A 24,109-nucleotide genomic window follows, 5' to 3' on the forward strand; every position below is an offset into this window, starting at 1 on the left:
GTAGAAATTTCACGAAAATGTTTATTAAATATCACAAGTACTTAATCGGATATTTATTGTATTTTTTAATATGGATACCTCATTCTTCTTGTTGTGGTTTACATTTACATTTACATTCTCGGAAGGGCGGAGGCTTTGGCGAAGTAACTCTCTGAAACAGAAATTCAACATAATCACAAATAGCTCTAAGTCGGCCAGGATTGAAATCCTAACAGTATACGACTAATATGTGTCTGAAGTCACAGAGAAAAAAAAGCTGTGGTGGCCAAGTGAGTAAAGAACCAACCTTTCAAATATGACTGCGGTGGTTCGATTCCAGGTCAGGCAAGTACAAATGCAACTTTTCTATCTAAGTTTGTATGTACCTACATACTTACACCACCACCTAGACTGACTCTGGATAATTGGGAATTTATAGTAGGACCTACCATATTCTTTATTCTAATGGGCGAACTAGTAAAATAAAAAGTCGTGAGAGGGTAGATGAAACACCAAGTTCTTAAGATCGATGCTGATGATCATGATGAACTAATTCTCCGGGTTCACAGGAAAATGCAATGAACATTCACACATAAAACTAGCTAGCTATAGATACTTACTAGTACTCGTTTCTTAGGTATGCAGGGAGCCCCGTTGCGATTGCGTCTTATTGGTGAACCGTCCGGTGATAATAGATCGTTCGATGGCGGAGTAACAAAGCTCCCGAGCCCAACTGAGCTGAGTATGTAGTTTGCCTTTTCATTTTGCACCGATTTGAGCAACTTGAGCAACAATGCGAGCATAGCGAGTAGGAACCCTGTACTTCCTAGTACCATCTGCAAGGCGCTGAAGCGGGAGGGTGGGGGCTCAGAGGACTCAGGGGTCGCAGGCCTAAATCCTGCCGGTTCCCAGGTGCCGTCAGGCCTCTGACGTGCCGGTTGCCATATGTTATTAGGCTGTCCTGCCTGTTGCCAGGTGCCGTCAGGCCCCCGTACTGCCTGTTGCCAGGTGCCGTCAGGCCCATAGTATCCGCCATCCGGCCCAATGCCACCGCCGCCCGGCCCGTAGCCACCGCCACCACCGGGCCCATAGCCTCCAACGCCGCCCGGGCCATAGCCACCACCGCCGCCCGGGCCATATCCACCACCACCTTGGCCATATCCAGCTGCCGCCCTTCTCGCTTTTTCACGCTCCTTTCTCTGTTTTTCTTCAAAACTGAAAGTGAATATTTTGATGAATCCATATTGTTAAGAGAACATTAACATAAACCGGTAATTGGTCAGTGGGAAAACACGTATTTCACTAAAATGGATCCATCGACATATGTAATCTTCCTGATCTTAGCAAAACCCGCCCTTAAGACGACCCACTGACCAAAACTAGCCTTCCAAGAAGGATGGCCGACTAAGTCAGCAAGGCTTATCCTGTACAGATACAGGATCAGTCTATCCTTAGACACTCAAGTCAAAGAAAACACAAACTCACCAGTCACACATTATATGTTTGATATCCGACTTGGTGATATTGTATTCGTTTGTTTTTATGTTTTATGCATGTTAGTTAGTGTTTAAACTTTTATTATGTTATATTATTGTACACTTCCATTTTGCTTGAAGTCCGTGACGGTGTCGTTACTGACAGAGTGACGTTACATATTGTTCTTTGTTCCGTCTTGAGAACTAATGAGGTCCTACGTCGTATCAGGTGATGCAATGAAGTTGACACTGAAATTAAAATAGTTGGGAAATAAAAAAAATGTTAAAAGAAAAGTGGATTCATGTATTTATCCTTATTGCTTGTTTTAAGAGAGAGGAGTAAGTAGGGACTTTTTAACCGATTGCGCCTACGACAACCTAGCTTCGCTATAGGTAGGTGCATCCTCTAATTTTCATTCGGCAGCTGATCGATCCATTCACACATACTCATTATCATACATACATTACATTCCACATCGACGTAAAATATCTAATTTGGTTGGTTTTTGTACGAGCCCCGAGCATTCTATATTATCGTTATTCTGCATAACATTTACGTACTTTTGACAACAGAAATACATTTTTTGAAAATTTTTGCTGTCATGGTTCATGAGATACTGCCTGGGGCCCGATTCTCCTAATTTTACTTAAGCGCCATACGATTGACGTTCGACTCAATTCGACTGAGACCCAATCCCGACTCGATTACGATTGAAGCGTATGTGGCATTCCGCTATTTTTTCTTTGAAATAAACGTTTTTATCCTTTTCTGTCATTCAATAATGAATCATTTTGTCTGCAAATGATTTACGATTGCAAAATGATTGTACAGCAAACTACCGTATAGACCAAAATCACCAAAATAGCAGACCAATCGCACACCAATCAAATGTCAATCGAATGCGATTGATCTTTTATTAGTAGCAGAATGCCCGATATGGTTAAAACTGCTATTACGATCATATTGCGATTCGATTTCTATTCGATTTTGACATTATTCACTTAGGAGAATCGGGGCCCTGGTGACAGACGGTCGTATGGACAATGAAGTTTTAAGCCTTTTCGGTAAAAATCCTAATGAACACACTACCTACGTTTTTTAGTAGGCATGTGCGTAATTTACTTTGCTAGTTTAACTTGCCTGTGTAAAACATCGTCTCTAAATAACAAAAACGTTACTTCCTCGATTCGAAAAAAGCTCTATACATAAGTAAATAATATACCTACCTACCTACCTAATACTTATAGAGTAAGGCGGCCAACCGTCCCGCATTCTGCGGGACCGTCCCGCAATGCTTGACGAAATCCCGTTTTGAAATTATTAGTAAAATAGTCCCGCAAAACGTTGTATGCGTCCCGCATGTCCCGCATCCCTATTTTTCTACCACACTTCTACACAACACCCACCTGCGCGCAAGCTCAACAGTGCAGGAACACAGATTACCTATAATAGGTATAATCTCGTTCTCTTTATTTCTACTGAACTCGTGAGGCCTAATGATTTTGAAAATAAGACATTAGTGCACGCTGTGACACGATATTGATAGGTTAAATTATAGCTTTTTGCTTACGGTTTTTATTTTATCAGTTCCGTCCGATCATTTTTCAATGCCCCCCCCCTTTTTTCACGAAAGGTTAAGTCCCGCATTCAGTTTTCGGAAAGTTGGCCGCCTTATTATAGAGACAACTTCATATAATCGAAACTTTGTTAACTTTCGGTAAAGATTTACGATTTTTTTTTAACTTTCCTCAAGTCGATACTTTCAGCTGAGGTTAGGTTCTACAAGGCTCAGGTTCATCGACAACATAAACGTCAGTTTTCTTAAAGCAACTTTTTACTTTGAACACTTGCATATTCAAAATAAAGAGTTGTTTTCAGAGAAAAACGGACGTAAACTTGAATGGTGGAACCACGGAGTAAAGAAAGATGAACGGAGATGCCATAATGCAGGTCAGTCAGGCGCCTTCTTCTAGGTCCAATTCGTACGGTAGGCATGACCAAAACGATCATTTACGAGAGTACGCAAATCAAATACGTACCAGGTACCTACCTAACCCATTCAGAGCAAACCATTATCTCTGTTCTTTCGTACCTACTGCGTTGTTGTTGTCCAAATTGTAGGTAATCATATCCACTGATACATTAGCATAATGGTCCTACATTTTAGAGTATTCTTGTGTGTGATTATAGTGTTCCAAGAAAGTAGAAATCAGGATGATACTTACGGGACCCGCTTGTCCATTCTTACAGGTACACTTAAAAGGCGCGTTGATCTGCTGGTTTACCTTGACTATACCAGGCTTAGGCTTCTCCTTCTTTTTCTCGTTGCCGTTTTTCGGTTGATCGAAGACCATTTTATAGTATATCAAGGTGAGCAAACCGGCGCCTACCACCATACCCGCGATGAATGGTATCAGGTTATTGTTGTCTCGATCCCCCATCGTTATTTAACTCCGACCACGGAACGTTTCCTGCTATTATCATGTTTACATCGTTTTATAATAATTTAGGCCAAAACTTGTGAACTTGTGACATGTTGACTGAATGACTTTTGAATCAAAGAGTTTTAAGTAAAGAGGTCAGAGGTGCTTACTTCAAAAGTCTTTCGCTGCTTTTGCGTTCCGCGGCATAGCACATTCTAATTATAATTTCTTCTATTGCCTATTACTATTTCTGCGTACCCGAATAAAACCTGCCCTACCTCATATCCTTCCTCAATCTAAACTAGGAATTCCCAAATCGGATTATCAAGTTCTTGATATAAAGCATGGTGTGGCCTCGCCGTTTCGCTTGATACACGATCTGTCTCATCGACGGCCAGTACGTCATTACAGCGACTCAGTAGAACACCAGCGTCTGGTATTCTACTTGACACATGCTGAGCTGGACTCCCAATTTGATAAAAGCTTGAGATCCCTACTTACGGCAACGCCTTGTTCCATATCTGTATGATTTTTGGTTTTTGCTTACAGGTACATAGTGGAACTTTGAACTGAATCTTTGTTTTATGCAATATTTTTTTATAAGTATCATCCCAACTTTCAGTGTCGTTTTTGCAGAAATTAAGATTTTATCTATCAAAACATATTGAGTATCTAAACTAAACTAAAATCTCCAGCAAAAATCAAATTGATATTCTAAACTCTTACTCTACTCTTTTAACAGGGTAGTCTTTAGTCTTACATTTGTGGGCCCTGACCACTGAACTTAATGAAGGTGTGTGGTGATAAGAAAACCGAGTTTTTGAGTTACACTGAGAATTTAAAACTAAAACTAGGTGAATGTACGAGTATAGGGCCCTTGCCCCACACTGCCCATGTATCCATATATGCCATTTGTACGTATTTGATTAATAAGAAAGGTGCTTAAAAAACATAATATTTTACTAAATAAACATTTATTAAGAGTACGTAATAAAATATAGATAATTAACATAAACACACTTACACTTAAAAATAATACAACATTTTTAATGTCACTTCAATAATACAACATCTTAAAAACTACATAGTGGTTCTATCGATAAAATATTTGATATAGGTATAAAGATTTTTATAAAGACCTACGTATAATTATTGTACTTTACTTTTGTACCTACTTATCTATCTTTAAACCAAAAAAACATGAAAACAGACAGACATGTGGAATATACCTGAATGCTAAAATATATCAATTGTTATATTCGGCTTTCAGTGTTTGTCAACTTTGACGATATGGTCCAACTAAAGGTAATTTATTCATCTCCACTTTAAATTCATTAAGATTATGCAGTCCCTTATTTTTAACACAAATATACGTTGTTAATAGCTATTGTAAAAAACTACAGAAAAAGGGGTCTGAATATATCTGTAATCCAAGTTTGTAGGAACAATTTACAATGCTGCAAAAACTAAGGTTCATATAACTATAATTTTGATTACATATCATATTGATATCACATATTACAGTACGTAAGCAGGTACCTATGTACTTTTGATTATCAAGCAATCTAATCACGTTCATTCATCATTGATTCATCAGTAGGTAACCATAAAGGCACTATTGGCGCCTACACTATGTCATTAGAATTTTATTTTAGATAGGTTTATAAATATTCTACCGACAATAAAAATAAAATAATAGTCTCTATTTCTTCTACAATATATAAATTGAACACTTAAAAAATAAAGAAAAGTTAAGTTATAGTAAACTAAATGCAATAGAGGAATGAAAATGCACCTTTCTATTTCAATGAATTAAAATTCATTATCAGTCAGTACGTATGTGAATCTAGGCTTCATTTTATAGCTGCAAATTCTATACCTATGCTTATTATGTCTTACTTAACTTACTTAGTTCCAATATGTTACTTAGTTATACTTAGTTCCAATAGAAATATAAAATAGTTGGATTTATCAAATGTGTAAAAACCTGGCATTATAATCAGCGAATTCGGCAGGTGTCAGTAAATATTTGGCTACCAACTTATACTGTGTTGGCTGTTCTAATATTGCCAAAAGGGGTTGCAATTTAGCTTTGTAGTCATCTAGAACTTTTCTTTCAACTGCACCTATGAGGTTGTTCTGCTTGTTCCAGAAGTATGGGATGTTACCAGCAACCAAGGCTTCGTACAACCTGCCAACCATGAGCTTAAACAAAGTCGCAGGGCTGTTCCTCTGCCAATAATCTGAGTTATTAATCTTTTCTATCTCCCAGAAAAACAAGGTCTTGATATAGTAACTCGCAATTTTTTTCATGCCAAGCGAGTCTCTCAACTTTTTAATCTGAAAGAAATATAAATATATGTTTATCTGAATACATGGCTGTAACAGTAGGCTAGAACTGCGATAATTTTAATAGGTATAATTGTTGTTTTATACAGATTTTTTATTTTATTTTATTCAGAATTGGATTGACCATAATGCAAGAGTAACGCTTTGAATAAATTACTTTGTATTTCATACTATCTTTGTACCAGTGCCAAAATACTTACAAATCGGATGGCCTGCCGCAGGTTGTAAGAATTATGCATGAGCTCTCGTTCCTGGTTATGCAGAGCGATGCGCCACGAACGCATTCTGTCGAAAACCACCGGAGACGCCTCGTTCGGCTTGCCCACCACCATCCAGTAGTCTTTCTTGCAACGAGACGGTATTTCACGGTAACTGTTGCTTATCGGCCACCGATCCTCCGGAAACTTCAGACACGGCACTAAATCAACATCCAATTTGAAACTCTTCGAAGCGTTACTAATTAACAAGGTGACCGCCGGCCCAGACTCCGACTTGTCTATGACATAGGGCACCCCCTCCACGTAGGCGATAGGACGCGAGTTGATATTCATTGGGAATTTGTTGAGGGCCTTGTTCACTACGCTCTTGAACCAGTCAGTGAACTTGGAGCGTAGGAGGTAGTTGGAGTCGTCTTTCCATTCGTAGGCGGCGCGGTTGTTGAGCCACTCTTCGTTGTCCCTCATTGGCAGGCGTTGGAATTGCACACCCATCTTGAGTTGCACGAACCCTGGCGCCTTGGGCTCGATGGCAATATCACTCTGTGCAGGGTTGAAGGGATCCGTCTTGATGTTCAAAGGCAAGCCAATCACAATGTCCATATCAAACTCGTCTGGTTTAACGATGCGCAAGTTGTCGTAGTGGCTGCCAGCGAATTGCACCTAAAATTATATGACTAATATCAAATGTTTGTTATATTTTTGATCATAGCCCATAGCCTCCATATAAACACATATTATAAACTTTATTTTTCGATTTCTACATTACATTACTATAAGAGAATATTTTGTACGTTTTAGCCCTATGGATCTCTAGAAAAGGGTAAACATAATTTTATTGTTTGTTTGGATAAACTACTTTGTTATGTAATTTGTTTTTTTTTCTAATCTAGACACTGGTACTCAGCTGCATCCGGTTAAACTGAAAGACAACCCCAACATCGTTGGGAAAAGGCTAGGCAGATGATTACAACAAATTTATCCACTCACCGTGCTCGAATATTTCCTATAGTACGGATCCACTTCTTTCATCTTCTTATGTAGATCTTGGAAAATGGTATCAAAAACTCTGTAGTGGATACCAAACTGAGTTAGCTTTATGTATCTAACATGAATGTCTGCTAGCAAAGCATTGAGGTTGCTAATGTTTGGATTGTCCGGGATGTTTGGTATCTCTTCAATAGTCACATTAGATGCAGAACCTCCCCTAAAAAGAGACAATAAGTCAATCACACATAGAAATAAAATAAAGAGCGAGTGGCAAAACAAAGAATCAATTTTAAAAATATTTTATTGATCAGTAGATCCAACAGAATATCACCAATACATAGATTTTTTTTTTCAGAGTATGTATAAGATTATGTACTCATTATGTGTGTACATATACACAAAAAAGGCTCAGAACATTGGTAAATTATTTCATGAAATTTACATACCGTGATGTGCTCATTCTGCTCAACAAATCAGACAGGTATGATGAGACCGAAGCCTCGGATGGATTATTAGGTCTCTCACTACCGCGTGAGGGAGAAGACCTAGAGGGTTCTATCCTTGGCCGATTCTGGGTAGATGGTTGTTGAGGTTGCCTGGTGCCACTGAACATGTACACAGCTCCTGCGACGAGGGCCCCGGTCAGGCCCACAGCGGCTGCTGTTACCCAAGGATTGGGGTCATTGTTGTTACCATTGTTATTATTCCTGTTGTTATTATTATTCATTTTGCCTAAAAATAAATATTAATTTAATAGGACAGTTTTTTGAAGATTTTTTTTATCGAATTCGACTATTTTTATTGCAGCAATTGATGACGCTACTCCTTAGAAAGCATTTAGGAGAATGGTACATGGTACATTTTTTTATTAATTGACTAGTTTTTTCCATCGGTTTCACCAGTGTCTCGAGGGAACTACTCCCCGCACCCGGACAAAAGTTGTCTATAGCCTTCCTTAAATAGTTGGGCTATCTTACTCAATTTTTTTGTTCTAATCAGTAAACTATTTTATTTTAAATTCCCCGCTTTCTGCCGGTGCATACAGACAAAGACAGACGATAGATGGAAGATATGGATAGTAAGAAAGTGTGTTTCACATTATAGGTACTTAGGTAATGTTTTAATTGATTATTTTAGTTAGGTATAGTACATAAAGTTACTTACTTGAGTAGTTAGGTCGTAGGTATCTACAAAACGAGGGCAGAACTTTTGATGATTGATATGAAGTAATAATTAATTAGATTTATTTAGCACACGCGAACAATCAAGTAGCAAGCACTGAACACGTCTGGTTAATTCAAAATTTCTGTAGTATAATCATAGATAATACACTATATAGAGATAGATACGCAACTCATCGTTCAAAACAACTTACTAGCGTGAAAGTTAACGGGCCCCCGTCACAAGATGGCGTGGTTACTTCATGTATGGTTAGGGTAGATGGCGCTTTTCAAGAGTTCTCTTAAATATGTTTTTAAATTTGAAAATTGAAATCACTGTTTTAAATTCAATTTACTGTAAATTGAATTTAAAACAGTGATTTCAATTTCCAGTTCCAGTTTCCAGTTTTCAGTTTCCAACTTCTAGTCTAGTCAATAATATTATGGGAGATAATAAAAAAACAAAAGATAAAGAGTACATTTATCGGCTAAGTATATTTTATTTCCTTTTTTTATGTGTATTACAATATTTAAATGCTTGTAACTTAATTTCATCATTTACATCGAAATTTGTTATTTTTCCGTTAATTATTCTATTAACCCCGGTGCACCAACTGTGAATGATTAAATTAATTGACATATTAATTATAAAATCAATTAATTTATTTTTATGAACTATACAAGTAATTATACTAAAATCACAATGGCAATTGATGTAAAATTTCATTTTTCTTTCAGATATTTTATTTCAGGTGAATCTCGTAAACATGCAACAATCATATAATATATTTCATTTAATAATTTTATAAAATCATCACATGCATTAAATAAGGATTTTTTCGTATAATCTATTTCATAATTAAATGATTCAAAATCAATTTCCTTTCTTAATATATCATTAGTACATGTTCCACATTTTTGAACACTTTACATTTCGATTTTTTACAATGTATCCTGCTACATATTTTTTGATTCGGCATGCAAAATCGAGTCATTCCATTTAATTTGGTTCATTGTATTAATTAAAGAATCAATAGGAAAATCACCACTAACCAATTCAATTTCATTGTTTTGTTTTTCAGCAAGAAGATCTTTGAAAGATTGCAGTGATTTATTTTCATCTTTTTCACAGTTGGCACTTACAGAATGGGGCGAATTTAAATTATTAAGTAACAAAGTTTTGAACGCATTAATAAATTGTAGGCACGAGGGATTAACATTTCGTATCCCATTACTTCTAATGTTACAAAAAATTTTCAAGAGGGTCCTGATTGAAATTTCTGGTTAAAAGGCTAGTAACTTTATATTTGATTTTTAAAAACTCCCACATTTCTTTAAACGTTTTAATATTGTGGATCCAATTTTGAAGGGATGGCACTTTTTCATATCTTACTTCTTCTGTACCATCCCGTTTTTTTATAGTTTTAAAAGTCATTGAATCCAATATAGGAACTACCTCTGTCCATAATCTAAAATGAGGAGAATTATTCATTACACACCCCTTGAAAATTTTGGATCACCTGTATATGAATGTCCATTGAAAGAATCAAATAGTTTGTCCATAATGAGTAGAAAATCAGCAGTTTCTTCGCACTCCGCCGGAAGAAGGTTGTGTTCTGAAACAATATATTAAATAAGTACTAGAATACAGTTCATATCAATCTTTTTTGCTATTGTGGACCGAAATTAAAGAAAAAAGAAAGAAAATACATTTATTCGACCCAGATTAGGGGACACAATAAAAACAAAAATACAAAAATTTAATTAAAAATTAAACGGTGTGCCTCACGGCTGTGTCGAAAAGGCACAAACTTACAAACTTTAAAGTGGCAGTAACGATTTACTGTGCGTCTTTATCAGTTGGTTCAGTAAATAGTTGTGGGTGTAAATATAATTAGTAAGAAACCAACATTAAACTATATTTTGTAGTTTCATAATGTCTCAAATTTTTATTTCAATATGATAATTTTAATTTATTATTTCATTTCAATTTATAATGTTATTCCAACAATATATCTTATGCATCTTAAATATTGACATAGCCAATTTTAGATAAATTATTAGATATGAATTGTATTTTTATTTTGAATTTTATCGAGAGAAATAGCATCTCAATTGTTTGTTTTTAAATATTTTTGAACTTATAAATGTAGCCAGGACATCTAATATTATTTTAAAGAAAAATAATGAACTTTCTAATTTGTCTGTGGAGAATGAAGATGGTTAAAAACATGTAAATTAAAAATAAAAATCTAATTTAGTAAATTAATAGCAATTTTTTAAATATAGAGAAAATAATGAGAACAATAAAAGCATACTTACTTGCTAAGAATCTCAATGCTGATGATACCCTTTGGCTGAAAACTTGTGCAGCATATTTCACTTTCATTTTTGGAATTTTCTCTTTATTAACATGGTTTTCTGTTAATTTATTAACAAGCCTAATTTCATCATCCCCAACATCTAACTTCAACAGCATCTCCAAATGTTCCCACTTTGCATACTTTGTTTTCCCATCTTGTACAAATTTCAAATGTTTGGCGAGTAAATTATTTCTCATTCCCTTTAAAAGATGTGGAGGATCAAATAATGGGAAGACCTTTTGGTCTTCAAACTCGAAGGCTTGGGTCCTATATTCATTACCCTCTTGTAAATATTTGCGTTTTGTGTCTTCTTGAAGACTTTTATCACAGAAATATTTGTGGCTGATTGGTCACATATAGTGGCAATAACTATCAATCCAGTATTGGAGATTTCTTTTATTATTGTTTTGATCAGCTTCTTTAAATCGTCCTTTTCGTGGCACCTTGGCAAAATGAAAAGCATAAAGGTTGTTTCACTTTGCTTTTTATACCCTTGATCATAAAGACCAAGGCATGATCTGCGAGTTTTTGTTTGTCTGTGCCCAAAATCTTCAAAACCAGTTATCTGTTTTAGGGCAGGGTTGTAAAAACACCCGGAGCCAATGATACCTCATCAAACAGTAAATTGACCAACTTTTTTCTGCCGGCAATTTTGCTACTGTAGCTTTTAAATTTTAAATATATCAGGATTGAAGCCTGGTTTCAGTTCAAATTTACTCAACATTTTTGTAGGCTGCGCTTTGATGGCAAGACAAACATTTTTCGCATGAGGTTGTAAGCTTTCTGACTCTGTTTGTAAATGGTCAATGCCATGATTTTTCGTTAAATGTAAATCGCCTGCCTCGTGGTTTCTTTTTCCATTTCATTTGAGGGAAGTAAATATTTTTATTGTTGCAGGCATTTTATTTAACTCTTTCAAAAATGATTTTGATGTGGAAATTTTCCTTGCAGAGAGTTTCTTGTTATTTTGTTCCTTATATTTCTTTTTCAGCTTCAATACTTTCTGTTTTAACTTTATTATCTCCTTCTCTTTGGAGGTGACGACTCGTTTTAAATATTGACAAGTCCCTCTTTTCCTAGAACCTGTAATTTAAATTATGTTACACCTCAGATCAAAGAAATAGTGTTACACAAAGTTTTAATAGAATTGTGATAAAAATATGTTACATAATATTGTTCTGTTATTATATTATGACCAGAGATTGGAATAGGTAGGCTTCGAGGAACAGATACAAAAGTGGAGACTTCCCTACAACAGCAGATACAAGCTTGATAAATATTTTTATGGGGATTTTATGGGTAAACAAAATGGATATAAAGAAGATCATTCAGACTCCATACATTTTGGGCCTTTTCTACCAACGAAAAAAATGGTATGGATGGTTAGAACTAGCTATTTGGATGAATAATTATTATGACACATAAGTTGTAGGATTATATCAAGTTATTATTATTAATCCATTTAATTCAGGTTTACAAGTTCGGAGATTTGTTATTGTCTTACATTTATTGATTCCTGCAAGTGCGGAAATAATCCTACCTAAAATTATAAACGCGAAAGTTTGTAAGTTTGGATGATGTTTGTTACTCTTTCACGAAAAACTACTGAACGGCTTTGGATGAAATTTGGTATGTAGATAGCTTATACCCTGGAATTAGACATAGGCTATTTTTTATTCCGGTATACGCGGGTGAAACCGCGGGACGCAGTTAGTATGAAATAATCCTATACTAGTACTAATATTATAAATGTTGTGAGGATGTTTGTTCCTCTTTCCCGCGAAAACTACTAAACGGATTTAGATGAAACTTTACAGTAATATAGCTTATAAAAAATGTAATAACACATAGGCTTCACTACATAGTATAAAACAAAGTCGCTTTCTCTGTCCTTATTTCCCTATGTACGCTTAAATGCCCACTCTCTCTCTGCAAGAAGTTTTATGACCCTACAGTGGAAACAAATTGGAATCCTGATGATGGAAAGAAAACCTAATGTTACAAGTCAAAGGTCAATTGTCAATAAAAATATTTACCTTTAGGGCGTTCAGCTGTCTGTAATGCATTCTGTACATCACTATGATAGTGGGTAGAGCTGGATGGCTCAATGACAGCAAGTTTATCTTGCGAAATGTTTAATAAATTCGACATGTCTGCCTCGACATGTCCCGATGGACCTTCAAGAGTTTGACCAACTGGTAATGTAGATAAATCTGCAAAAGGATGAAATTATTTATAGTTACTGTATAATTATGTAGAATATAGAACAATATTCATTTAATTCTTAGAAGATAGCATGTTGCATCAATTATTTTTGGTATATAATATTCATTTTATTTTCTTCTAATTAGGATTAGATTATTCAGTAGAAAATTTTATTTAATATTTGAGGAACAATTTTGTTATTACAGCGAAGGCAAAGAAATGTGGTTTTGTTTCTATTAAGATTTAAATAACATAAGACATCTAAATAGTAGGTACCTAGAGTTGGTATTGCATTTGGAGTAAGTCGGTGACTGGCTGAACGGTAACACTCTTCAAAATGTCTGTCGCAAAATCGAATTTGGTTATAAATGTAGATGTCGCCTTTCTCTTGTAAAGCTTTATCTAGTACTTTTTTCCACGAGTTAAACTTTTCCAAATGTGGGTATTCAGGTTTAGGAAATCGGTGCAATGGGCCTGAAATCAAGAAGTTTTTATACATGAACAACTCACTCTCATTAAAATACCGTAATAGATATCATCATCATATGTATAAAATTTTAGTAATGTACTGTGATACCATCCTTGAATATTAATCTAACACTAGAAATAATAGCTGAGGTCTAGCAGTACTAGAACAGGAACACCACAGTTGAAGTAAATAAAATCACAGTAGCATAGCATGGGGTGCCGAGGGGGCCATGGCCCTGGGTGGCGCTACTCTAGGGGCCGGCACCGCCGCCTAGCTGCAGCATCAAGCCAAGTAGAAGCTGATAGCGTTGACAGTAGAGGCAAAGGCATTTTTTGCCGCCTTTACATTGTCAGTTCCTATTTATGCCACCCCATAATACAATTTTCTTGAGAAGAGTCACTATACATTAAAGGTTGTCTGTAAAAGATCGCTTTTAGCGATAAGACCACCCATTGTTACACCCCTTTAGTTATTAAGTTTTAATTGTAATTTGTTATGGTGTACATAGTGTGTATAGATACCACCACCACCACCATAACAAATACAACAAGATAGATAGATATCTATCTATACTTCTAGCCTACCTCCCAATAACTTCTTGTCTACTAAAAGAAGATCTAACCTATCAGGCAGGCAGGGTACTAAATTTTTCGACTCGCTCTTGAATTTTTACATCTGCTTGTTTTTCGTTTAATTTGACAATAAATGCTTAGTCCACACAAGGCTTTATGTTTTTTGAGCTTTAAAGGAAAATCTAACATATCCTAGTTTGCAAAAAATATTGTTGCATGCTGTATGAATCGACAAAGTTATACATAGATCATTAGTGTATGAATCAACAAAATCCTAGGTAGGATGCTAAAATTTTCACACTGCTGCACTACATATCAAAGAGAGCCAGTAACAATTTCTGAAAGTATTCCTTCCAGCACCCTAGTGAATCCCAAAATCATGGGCTGAGACCGCACCTGGTCATGAGTCGATATCAATAATAATTCTTTCTTGCCAAAACCATCTTTAGAATTTTATTAAATTGTAGTCATTTGAATTTAAATAAGTACCTAAATAAGGGGGCTCGCCCCTAAGACTACCCACTGACCGGCAGCTAAATATACCTGCCCGGCGGAATCCCATGCTACGCCACTGTAAAATCATAGTTTTAAAACCTGATGAAGTTATTTGGTCAGAGGGTCGTCTAGAGCGGGCTTTGTCTTATACGTAGATTCCGAGTCTTTGATTGGATATAAAAGTTAATGTGCAGTTTCAATTGTTTGTGTAGGGTCAGGACAGGAGTGTGTGTGGTAGTGCATCTTAGATTTTGATGACTCAAGGACTATGATGACCACAGATTGCACGGATGACAATAATGGATATTGTGCAGCCTATCAGCAAAAGATAAATTACGTGCATTATAAAGTTAAAAGTTTTGAACTTACCGTCATTGTCACAATCAAAGTAGCACTTATATCTTGACGTTGATGGCATTCCGCCCCTAAGACGATCCACTGGACGCATTTTCTAGTCCTAAATACGGTGCCGGGTCAATGTAAAAGCAGTCGATCGAGGTTCCAAAATACAAAGCCGGGTCAATGAAAATGCAGTAGATCACAGGTCCAAAATACGAAGCCAGGTCAATCACAGAAGCAGTCAGTATCAGAGTCCAGGAACACGCAACAATCGTAATAAAAAAACCAGAAAATAACACTCAGAATAAACCAACACGTTAGAAAACGGAAAACGGTTTAATTTAAAAGTATGGTCGACTGTCAATGTCAATCGTCAGTGTTTCAAGTGGTTTCAAGTAGTGTGATTATTGTGATTAACTAAGACGTCCTCATAGATAAAAAAGAATTAAAAATAAATCATAAAATTATTTAATTACAATATTTGTTAATATTTCTAATCACAAAACTTTTTTTAGATTTGTTATTAAATCGATGAAATATCGGTCTAAGGTGCAGTGACATCTAGTGACTAAAACGAAGTACAAATACCCAAGTTACGGGGCATCCGTCACTAGATGGCGCATTTCTAAAAAAAAACCTCAGAAAATTATTGTACTTCAGTTGCATCCCCATGGTATAATGTTTATTTTCGTTTTAATAAGTTCTATTTATAGAGGTAGATACACACATACCAAAATCTTAATGTTAACTACTTACTTCTCTCTAAATTCTACCATTTATAACTTACATATCTCCGTAAATGAAGGTTAGAAGTCTCGATATGAATTTTAATCAGACTATAGCTAGGTACGCATTTTCATCATCATCATCATCATCAGCCTATCGCAGTCCACTGCTGGACATAGGCCTCTCCTAGGTACGCATTTTACAATACAAAAAACATAACTTTTGTATACGGTCATATTCCGGTATGTTCCATGAACTGGCGCTCATTCCATATAAATAAGCGCAACGGTCATCTCATAGGTGGCATAGGTATGAAAAAAGCGGCCATAAGTGGTTAAACGTGTTCAATTTTAAATTAAAACTCTTTTACGTGCGAAAATGCTATTTATGGAACTGCTCCAAGCTCTTAACAGAGACGAAGAATGCAAAATTTCACGATGGAAATTTACGTTTATGCCTTAAGCAAATGTCTTCCAAAAAATAAGGAAAAAGGTAACTATGTTATAGTGGGTCATTCACAAGTCAAATTATAATATTTATAATCCTAGAACTTTTGCCGTGTTCCGATGGTAATGAATTATTTTGTAACTATCAAATAGTAGGTTTTTGTATCAGTGGCAACATTTAAAAATACTGGGGAATTTCCCGCATACAGTTTATCCAATATATAGATTTAGACATGATATAGATCATATATAGATAGACTTACAAACTTCTGCGATTAGGAAAATGTTTTAGCTGTATTACCTAATTGTTTTCCGCTTTTACAAATGATTTTTTCTTTATTAAATATCCAAAATTAACACCTTGACCATTTGATCAACATGCCATTCATAGATATGACAACATAAAGATTAAGAAACAAAACTGCATACCTGATTACTTAATTCACGGTACATTGAGTTATTTAGATGTGCCGTATTCATTAAAACGAATTTAAAATTATATTTTACGAAATGATTTCGCTGCACATGTATCAAAAGGCTAATATCCAAAACCAACAATAAAAACAAATCCATTTGACATTTATGATTTTGTTTGAGTTGCCAGAATAATAAAGTTTTCTCTAATAAAGGGAATCTTTAAGGAATTTTTAAGGGAATACAACGAGGGGTATCTACCTTCATTAAAATATCTCCTTACATACCCAATACTTTGAATTGCTCTCTCATTTTGCCTCACTTACTTCACTTGCTACACTTCACGACTGAGATCCAATCACGACTCAATTACGATTGAAGCGTATGTATGGCATTCCGCTATTTTTTTTTAATAAACGTTTTTATCCTTTTCTGTCATTTAATAATGAATCATTTTGTCTGCAAATGATTTACAATTGCAATATGATTGTAGAACAAACTACCTTTCCTATAGACCAAAATCACCAAAATGGCAGACCAATCGCAAACCAATCGAATGTCGTTGGAATAGGATTGGTCTTATATTAGTAGCAGAATACCCGATATGGTTATAACTGCTACTGCGATTCAATTTCTATTCAATTTTGACATTATTAACTTAGGAGAATCGGGCCCCTCTCTGGTCGTGTCTCGGGTCGTGTTCGGGCTATGAGAGTGAAAGAATAGTGAGTGCACCTGTGTCTGCGCAAATGCTTGTGCTATAAAATATGTCCTGCGTAGTTGGCTGATCTCCTTACATGAGAACAACCGCCGTAGTCGATAATCGGCTAGGAGGACATCATCCTCATCACTATACTGATGCGGAATATATGTACATACATATGAACTCTAATTAGCCTATTCGTATACATTAAAAGGATGAAAGCAATTTAAAATTCCAAATAAACAAGAATTTACTGCAAATTATTATCAATTTTAGGTTTATTTATTTTCTGTTTGAAAGTGTGTTTCCAGAAATTATGGGTATTTTTTTTCAAGAATGTCAACACTGTCAATATCCCTCATGGAAATCCCGATTAGTTTCAAGTGTAAAATTATATCTGGTTTCGGTAGAAACATGGAACATTTCGCTTTCAACGTCACCGGGGTGCGGGGTGGATCGGCTGCCAAGTGTTTGTTTTATTGTTATTTAGAAAAGGGATAGTTATTTCATCACCGGGTAAGTAGATAACAGTGCCAATTATTTAACTATTTTCTCGGCTTTTAAAGTATTTTCCTTCAGCTGAAATGATTTAGTCTGAACTGAAATTAAGAAAGCTATGATAGCAGTGTAGTTACGATCCAAATGTTTGTAAAAATTGCTAGGAAGTGATTAGTACTTAGTAGATAATATCTTAGATTCAACCAATGACTGTCAACTAAATCAGAATTCTAGTGCATTTTGTTTGTAATGATAATGATTGATTTACAATTCAAAATGGAGTAAGATATATTGAGCATAGAATAAAAACTTTGTTGTGACTGTGATGCTGACTTCTGCCTGCTTCAATGCTGTTTATCGAATATTATGAAATTGTAACCGGTATTGTGTTAATTGTTTTGTATTGGTTATGAAAAGTGGTGCTGCTAGTTGGTAGTTGTCTTGTTCCTGCTCCCAATTTTAATTTAGGGTTGGTAAAATGTGTCCCCCGCATTCCTCTCTGTCTCTTGTCATACTAACATCCGTGCCAACTTTTGTTCATATTTGTTTATTGTGTTCCATAATTTTTATTAGTATGGATAGTATTTAGAATTAAGTATCTATCTGTGGGAACTACTGCCGGTCCCCTGGATAAAGTACAGCCTATGTTACCCGCAGATAATGTAGTATTTTAATGGTGAAAAAATTTCAAAATCAGACCTGTAGTTTTTGAGTTTATCCATTACAAACAAACAAACAATTTTTTTTGTATCTTTAATATTGTGTAGATATTATGTAGATAGCACTAAGCAATCCATCAATCTCTTCGAACTCTAACTCAGGCAAAATCATGTTTTACACACTCAAAAGTCTTTCTTTCACTTAAAAGTCAACAAAAGTCTGGAACCCTCTAGACTTTCTAGTCTAAGGAGGTAATAATATTTATTTTTTTGTTAAATCAATTCTAATGTAGATAGTCTTGACTTAGCAATTTTGCAGATGATATAAGCTTAAAACTTTTACACTCTTAAATCCTTGTATGTGCGTAGATCTACGCGAGACACAATGGATTATCCATTGTTCTCTAATTAGCAGCATTCAACAGGTTAAGGTTCAGAATCCATCCTCCGAGCCTTTTCCCAATCATGTTGGGGTCGGCTTCCAGTCTAACCGGATTCAGCTGAGTAGGTACCAGTGCTTTACAAGAAGCGACTGCCTATCTGACCTCCTCAACCCAGTTGCCCGGGCAACCCGATACCCCTTGGTTAGACTGGTGTCAGACTTACTGTTAAGGTTCAGAATATATAAGTTAAAAACAGGGATACTCCTCTTAGGTTCTCAGTCTTTTTTTTAAATATACTTCTAAGATAAAATCTATTCATCAATATACAACAAATATTTAATAAATAATTATCCTCTCTGTATTTCATGAACAGTCACCACCAAGCTTAACATGATATTCAAATATTTCTGCATCCTCTTTTTACTCTAAATATTTGATGACTGACTTAATTTTCCTTTCAATTCATAGCAAATTATAGGAGGAAGTTCATTATTACTGAATTAATTAACATTTTGTTGTTAAGTTGGCTACTTTAACATTATAATTATAATATAGGTATTTGGGTGTTTACAAAAAATAGGTAATGCCGGGCCTTTCCTTATGCAATACCAATAAAGTTGTGTCTACTATTGCAAAACAGAACAAAATATTACAAATTAATAAGCTTTTTTATTGAATGGTTAGGTGTATCTATGCATTTACATTATATTCAATAGTTGTGACAAGGATAATAAAAAGTCGTGTTAGTAACAGTAGGTACTTATAGCTCAAGAATGGCTGAACTGTTTAAGATGAAAATTAGAAAGTCGGTAGCTTAGACACGGGCATAGTTTTTGTCACCATCCGGCTACGGGAAACAGTTATCTTGGCAAGCGGGTGAAACCGTGGGCGGATGCTAGTTATTTATGGAATGTACATAAGCTGCAAATGGACATAGCGATAGGCCCGAACGACGCGGTAAAAAAGTCACAAAAAAAAGATCCCGACTCTAAAATAAGACGGGTTGCAGGTACTAGATACGTCACACACACACAAGACACAAACCGCGGTGCGGTATGCAACAGGATGGGCAATAGATTAGAACTTTCAAGAAATGGGCATGTTTTTTAAAAAAATGGGGTTTTGTCAACACACTGTCCCAAGAACACAAAAAATAGTTTTTTAGTTTAGTTCTGGTTTGAACAATTTATTTTGCATCAGATGTATTTGAAAAAGTTTCGCAAACCCTCGTGTGTCATCCATGGTTGTAAAGCGATGCACAACACATAGTTGCGTAAGATAAAACCGTAAAGTAGGCGTTATTTTGTGAAAAAGTCCTGCCCAGGCTTCAAAACAGTCCTCATACATCAAAACATACTTTTAAAGGTTCTTGTAGTTACGTCTTTAAAGGTACCTGTAGTTACGTCTTATTATAATGATTGTGCACATCAGTGGTAACTCTCATGCACCTTAACTTAATAGTAATACCTAAGTACGATTTTCCTATAAAACTGTTACCACTGACCTGAAGTTGACTGTACATGAAGTTTAGGTACGGTAAAGCAGTCGTTTCTTTGATAATCGGTACATTCCCAGATACAGATATAGAAAATAACGTTATTATTATTTTTAGTAGGGCACAGATAACGTTTATCTACCTGTAAACAAAGTGAAAGTACCTAGATAGGTATTTTGATTGTCTAGATTCGATACTTAACAAGACTAATAAATAATTTAATAATGCATTATATTTAGCTAGATAATATAAAATCGATTACTTAAGCGCCTGCAATGAAGCGTTTCAATTGTCTACTATAACAATTAAGGGAATTAAGTACCTGTTTAAAATGTAATGTTTCCTTGTTACAAAGACTAATATCATAGTACATTCCCTAAATTTTAATCGGACTTCCCGAGAAGGCAGATAAGTAGGAATAATAAGATATATAGTCACATTATCATCAACTTATGGATTCATTGCTACTTTGTGTTCTGTTGTGTTTGTGTGAAAAGGTTCTGTGTCATACTTAGCTACGTTCTGTCTGTGATAAATAAGTAGGTATCTACTTGCTACTTTTCAGCTTTGGTACGTAACTTTGTAGTTTTTTTTTTCGTTTACAAGCCTTATAGTTTGTAGTTATGTGTGTAATCGGTAATTGTCGTCTAATTAGTAACATGTATTAAGTGCAAGAGCAGTCAGCCAGCCACATGTCCTAAGTAAACGCGTTTAAAAATGCTAACATTAGTCAAAAATAATCTAGACAAGATTGTTCGTTAGCTCTCAGCAACGTTATTTGATTTAAAATTTTACATGCAATAGATTTATTGATTGATAAAGATAAGGTACGTAGACAGATAACAATTAAGTGCCTATTGTTTTTAATAGTAAGCAAAGCACCTATGTAATAATATATTACTAGTAGAAATACAGACCCTTTGAATAAAATGCCGACAACCTTAGTTAAAGGCATCCCATTTCCACTTTTACGGAGGCATTTACAAACTACATACATATTTTACAGCTCAATAACTCTATTTTGCTCGTTTCAGTTAATCATGAGTTCTAAGAAGAGAAGTATGGACTCGTACCTCGCTGAAGTGTTCAAGCAGTTCATTGCCATCAAGGATGATGACTTCAAAAAGTCACAGGAAGTCTTCAAAAGTGTCTTCGAACAGGTCAAGCAGAAGATGGGTGAAACATGCAACTACTATAAGAAATACAGCAGTCAGGTAATTTAACGCCTTAAGTTTCTTATGTCGCTTAATTTGTACAAAATAATATTTGTCAAATATCATCATATACACTGTTGTTTTAGAGTGAAGGAAACTTAATTTGCTATTTATTAAGTTGGTTATCGTTGACGCTTAAAAACTCAATCAGAATATTAGCTTATATTGATTATTGTTCACTTTACACTGCTATAATGTTTGTTACATAGTAGGTATAAAGAAAGCTACATCATTCTTATTTTCAATATTTGCTTCAACGATTATTCATAAATAGCGAATTAATTAGCCTTCACTCAAAAATAATGTGTATGTATTGAGATTCGATCAATAGTATTTTCTATACAGCTGCGACGGCTAAGCACTTGGGAAGAAGCTACAATGTCTGCCCGTCCGTCAGATCATGTACGCCGGGAGTGTGTCCGATGGCATCAAAGTGGGGAGGATGGACGAATTCGACATGGACATCGTCATCCGTCTGCCCATCAACTACCAAGACATCGCACTCGAAAACGAAGAGCCGGGCTTCGTTAAACTGAAGATCACGAACACATTTGACCATTTAGATAAGCAGCCGGACTGGGAGAAATGTCATAAGGTGACTCGCGACTGGCGGGACGCTGATAAATACTTCCTTCAGAATAAGTTTCGTCAGTGGATGCATAAGAACGTGCAGAGGGCGTTGAATCTCATGGAAGGCAAGGTGGACGTGAACGGGGATGTTTACTTGCTCACGTACAAGGAGTCTGGTCCGGCTTACACGCTGAACATCAGGAATGATGTGGGCACCGACAAGTACGCGCTGGATGTGGACTTGGTGCCGGTCATTAAGTTCACCTACCCGCGCGTTCCTGAAGGATACAGGTTAGTCAGATTTTTTTGCCAGCTTTTCATCCACATAAACAAATTAATTAGGTATACGATAAAAAAAATATATAAAAGTTTAAAATGCGTTCAGTATTTTTTAATGAAAGGGTTTCAAATATCAATCCAAATTTTCGCATTTATGATTTTGTAGGTCAGTAAGAAATGGTGTTAAAAGACAATTATAATTTCAGGGTTATCGAGGGACTGCAAGCGAAGGATTGGTTCCTTGTGCCGAAGCCCAACAAGGCGTTGACCGACAACACTCTGAAGAACAGATGTTGGCGCATCTCGTTCCAGGAACAGGAGAGAGAACTCATCAAAGACTGCCAAGCGTTGAAGACTACCATCAGATTGGTAAGGTTTCATATATTTATTTATTTATTTCTTGCTTTTGCCTGTGTCAAGCGCTCGCCTTCGAACGTACGTATGAACTATCTTATAATTAGCAATAAGGATCACAAATTCAAACTGACCAAACAGCAAGAACAAACGCCCTCTAACTCACTTAACGGCCCCATTAATAAGGAAAATATTTCGACGATTTCAGGTGAAAAAATTAAGAGATGCTCTAGAAATGAAGTACATCGCTAGCTACTACATCAAATCACTGTTTTTGAAGAAGGTCCATGACATGCAAGACAAGACTTACTGGCGCAATAAATTGAGTCTCTTATTCCGTGCGATGGTACAAGAGTTGTACGACGCTATCTCTAAGAAGGATATCCCATTCTTTTGGAATTGTGAACACAACCTCATTGGCGGGATGAAGCCCACTCTTCAGAAAGTCTACTGCGACAAACTGAAGGATGTCCTAGCAGCTATCGACGCGAATGATGTCGAAAAAGTAGTGGGAGCTTTACTCAACGCCGAAGAATTAAAAGAGTTCAAGAAATCCGAGTTTTATCAGAAACAAGCGGAGTTGGCTCCATTGGTGGTACAACACAATTCATCATTTACCTCGGAAAGCTGTTCCCAGCCCGACAGCGCGTTGTCCGACCAACTTAAGATGTTGAACAGCGAACTTGATTTGCTCCGTGGAAACAGTCAGAACGACAAAAAGTTTGACGAGTTAGAAGATAAAATGAATAGACTGGCGGACAGAGTCAGCTTGTTGGAATCCAGAATGGATAAGTTAGAAATGATGGAGCGCAAAAGGACTATGGACGATATTGTCCTTGGAGCCAATTCGATTAGTCTGAATGTTGGTAACTTGATCTCTATGGATTAAATTTAATGATAGGTTGGTTAGTAAGCTAAATCTACTTACATTTTTATTATTGTCTATTCGTACATTTTAAAAATATTTTAACCATCACGCATACTATAGAGATTGATTTTCTTTTTATATTATAGAAATAAGTTTTAATAATGAATTATGATAAAACTCCTATGAACTCCGACTATTATAAAATGTTATTTTAAGATTATATACAATATTTTAATTAAAGATTTTCTTAATAAAAACTTTTGCTAGTATCTTTTACCAGTTACCCTAATAAGTTTAGCAATCTAAAACAATGGAAAAAAACACTATAATTACGAAGGCAAATCACATGCTTTTGAGATGCGTGATTTGAATTTGAATGTCATCTGCGTTCTGATATTGACGCATCACCTTATCTCGATCAATCACGTGGAAGGATCCAAAACCGAATCCTGGGATTATGAAATT

General features: G+C 35.7%; 4 protein-coding genes across 7 annotated transcripts; 1 reads left to right on the forward strand and 3 right to left on the reverse strand.

Moving 5' to 3' along the window:
- Positions 1–7: 7 nt before the first annotated feature.
- LOC110370517 (spidroin-2) lies at positions 8–3,991 on the reverse strand. The gene is made up of 4 exons (XM_021326353.3): positions 3,681–3,991; positions 1,465–1,703; positions 600–1,194; positions 8–151 (listed from the first exon to the last, which is right to left on the reverse strand). Exons 2-4 carry the CDS (start codon positions 1,473–1,475, stop codon positions 80–82), a joined length of 678 nt encoding a protein of 225 aa, XP_021182028.3. The 5' UTR covers positions 1,476–1,703; positions 3,681–3,991; the 3' UTR covers positions 8–79.
- Positions 3,992–4,835: 844 nt separating this feature from the next.
- LOC110370454 (cyclic GMP-AMP synthase-like receptor) lies at positions 4,836–9,492 on the reverse strand. Its single transcript, XM_049847080.2, has 5 exons — positions 8,597–9,492; positions 7,879–8,164; positions 7,433–7,649; positions 6,428–7,105; positions 4,836–6,218 (listed from the first exon to the last, which is right to left on the reverse strand). The coding sequence occupies exons 2-5, from the start codon at positions 8,157–8,159 to the stop codon at positions 5,850–5,852; spliced, it is 1,545 nt and encodes a 514-aa protein (XP_049703037.2). The 5' UTR covers positions 8,160–8,164; positions 8,597–9,492; the 3' UTR covers positions 4,836–5,849.
- A 2,310-nt stretch (positions 9,493–11,802) lies between these two features.
- On the reverse strand, positions 11,803–15,718 carry LOC126054303 (uncharacterized). Its single transcript, XM_064034351.1, has 4 exons — positions 15,066–15,718; positions 13,437–13,634; positions 12,992–13,168; positions 11,803–12,038 (listed from the first exon to the last, which is right to left on the reverse strand). The coding sequence occupies exons 1-4, from the start codon at positions 15,142–15,144 to the stop codon at positions 11,818–11,820; spliced, it is 675 nt and encodes a 224-aa protein (XP_063890421.1). The 5' UTR covers positions 15,145–15,718; the 3' UTR covers positions 11,803–11,817.
- Positions 15,719–17,681: 1,963 nt separating this feature from the next.
- On the forward strand, positions 17,682–23,902 carry LOC110370455 (cyclic GMP-AMP synthase-like receptor). Of its 4 annotated transcripts, none has more exons than XM_021326263.3 (5): positions 17,682–17,840; positions 21,394–21,573; positions 21,971–22,434; positions 22,629–22,791; positions 22,985–23,902. In XM_021326263.3, exons 2-5 carry the CDS (start codon positions 21,400–21,402, stop codon positions 23,663–23,665), a joined length of 1,482 nt encoding a protein of 493 aa, XP_021181938.3. In that variant the 5' UTR covers positions 17,682–17,840; positions 21,394–21,399; the 3' UTR covers positions 23,666–23,902. The 4 variants fall into 4 exon arrangements, with proteins under 4 accessions (XP_021181938.3, XP_049703038.2, XP_063890420.1 ...); XM_049847081.2 differs by lacking the exon at positions 17,682–17,840 and adding an exon at positions 18,086–18,203; XM_064034350.1 differs by lacking the exon at positions 17,682–17,840 and adding an exon at positions 20,820–20,929.
- Positions 23,903–24,109: the final 207 nt, after the last annotated feature.

This window comes from Helicoverpa armigera, chromosome 4, assembly GCF_030705265.1.
Source record: "Helicoverpa armigera isolate CAAS_96S chromosome 4, ASM3070526v1, whole genome shotgun sequence".
In the NCBI taxonomy this organism is placed as follows: domain Eukaryota; kingdom Metazoa; phylum Arthropoda; class Insecta; order Lepidoptera; family Noctuidae; genus Helicoverpa; species Helicoverpa armigera.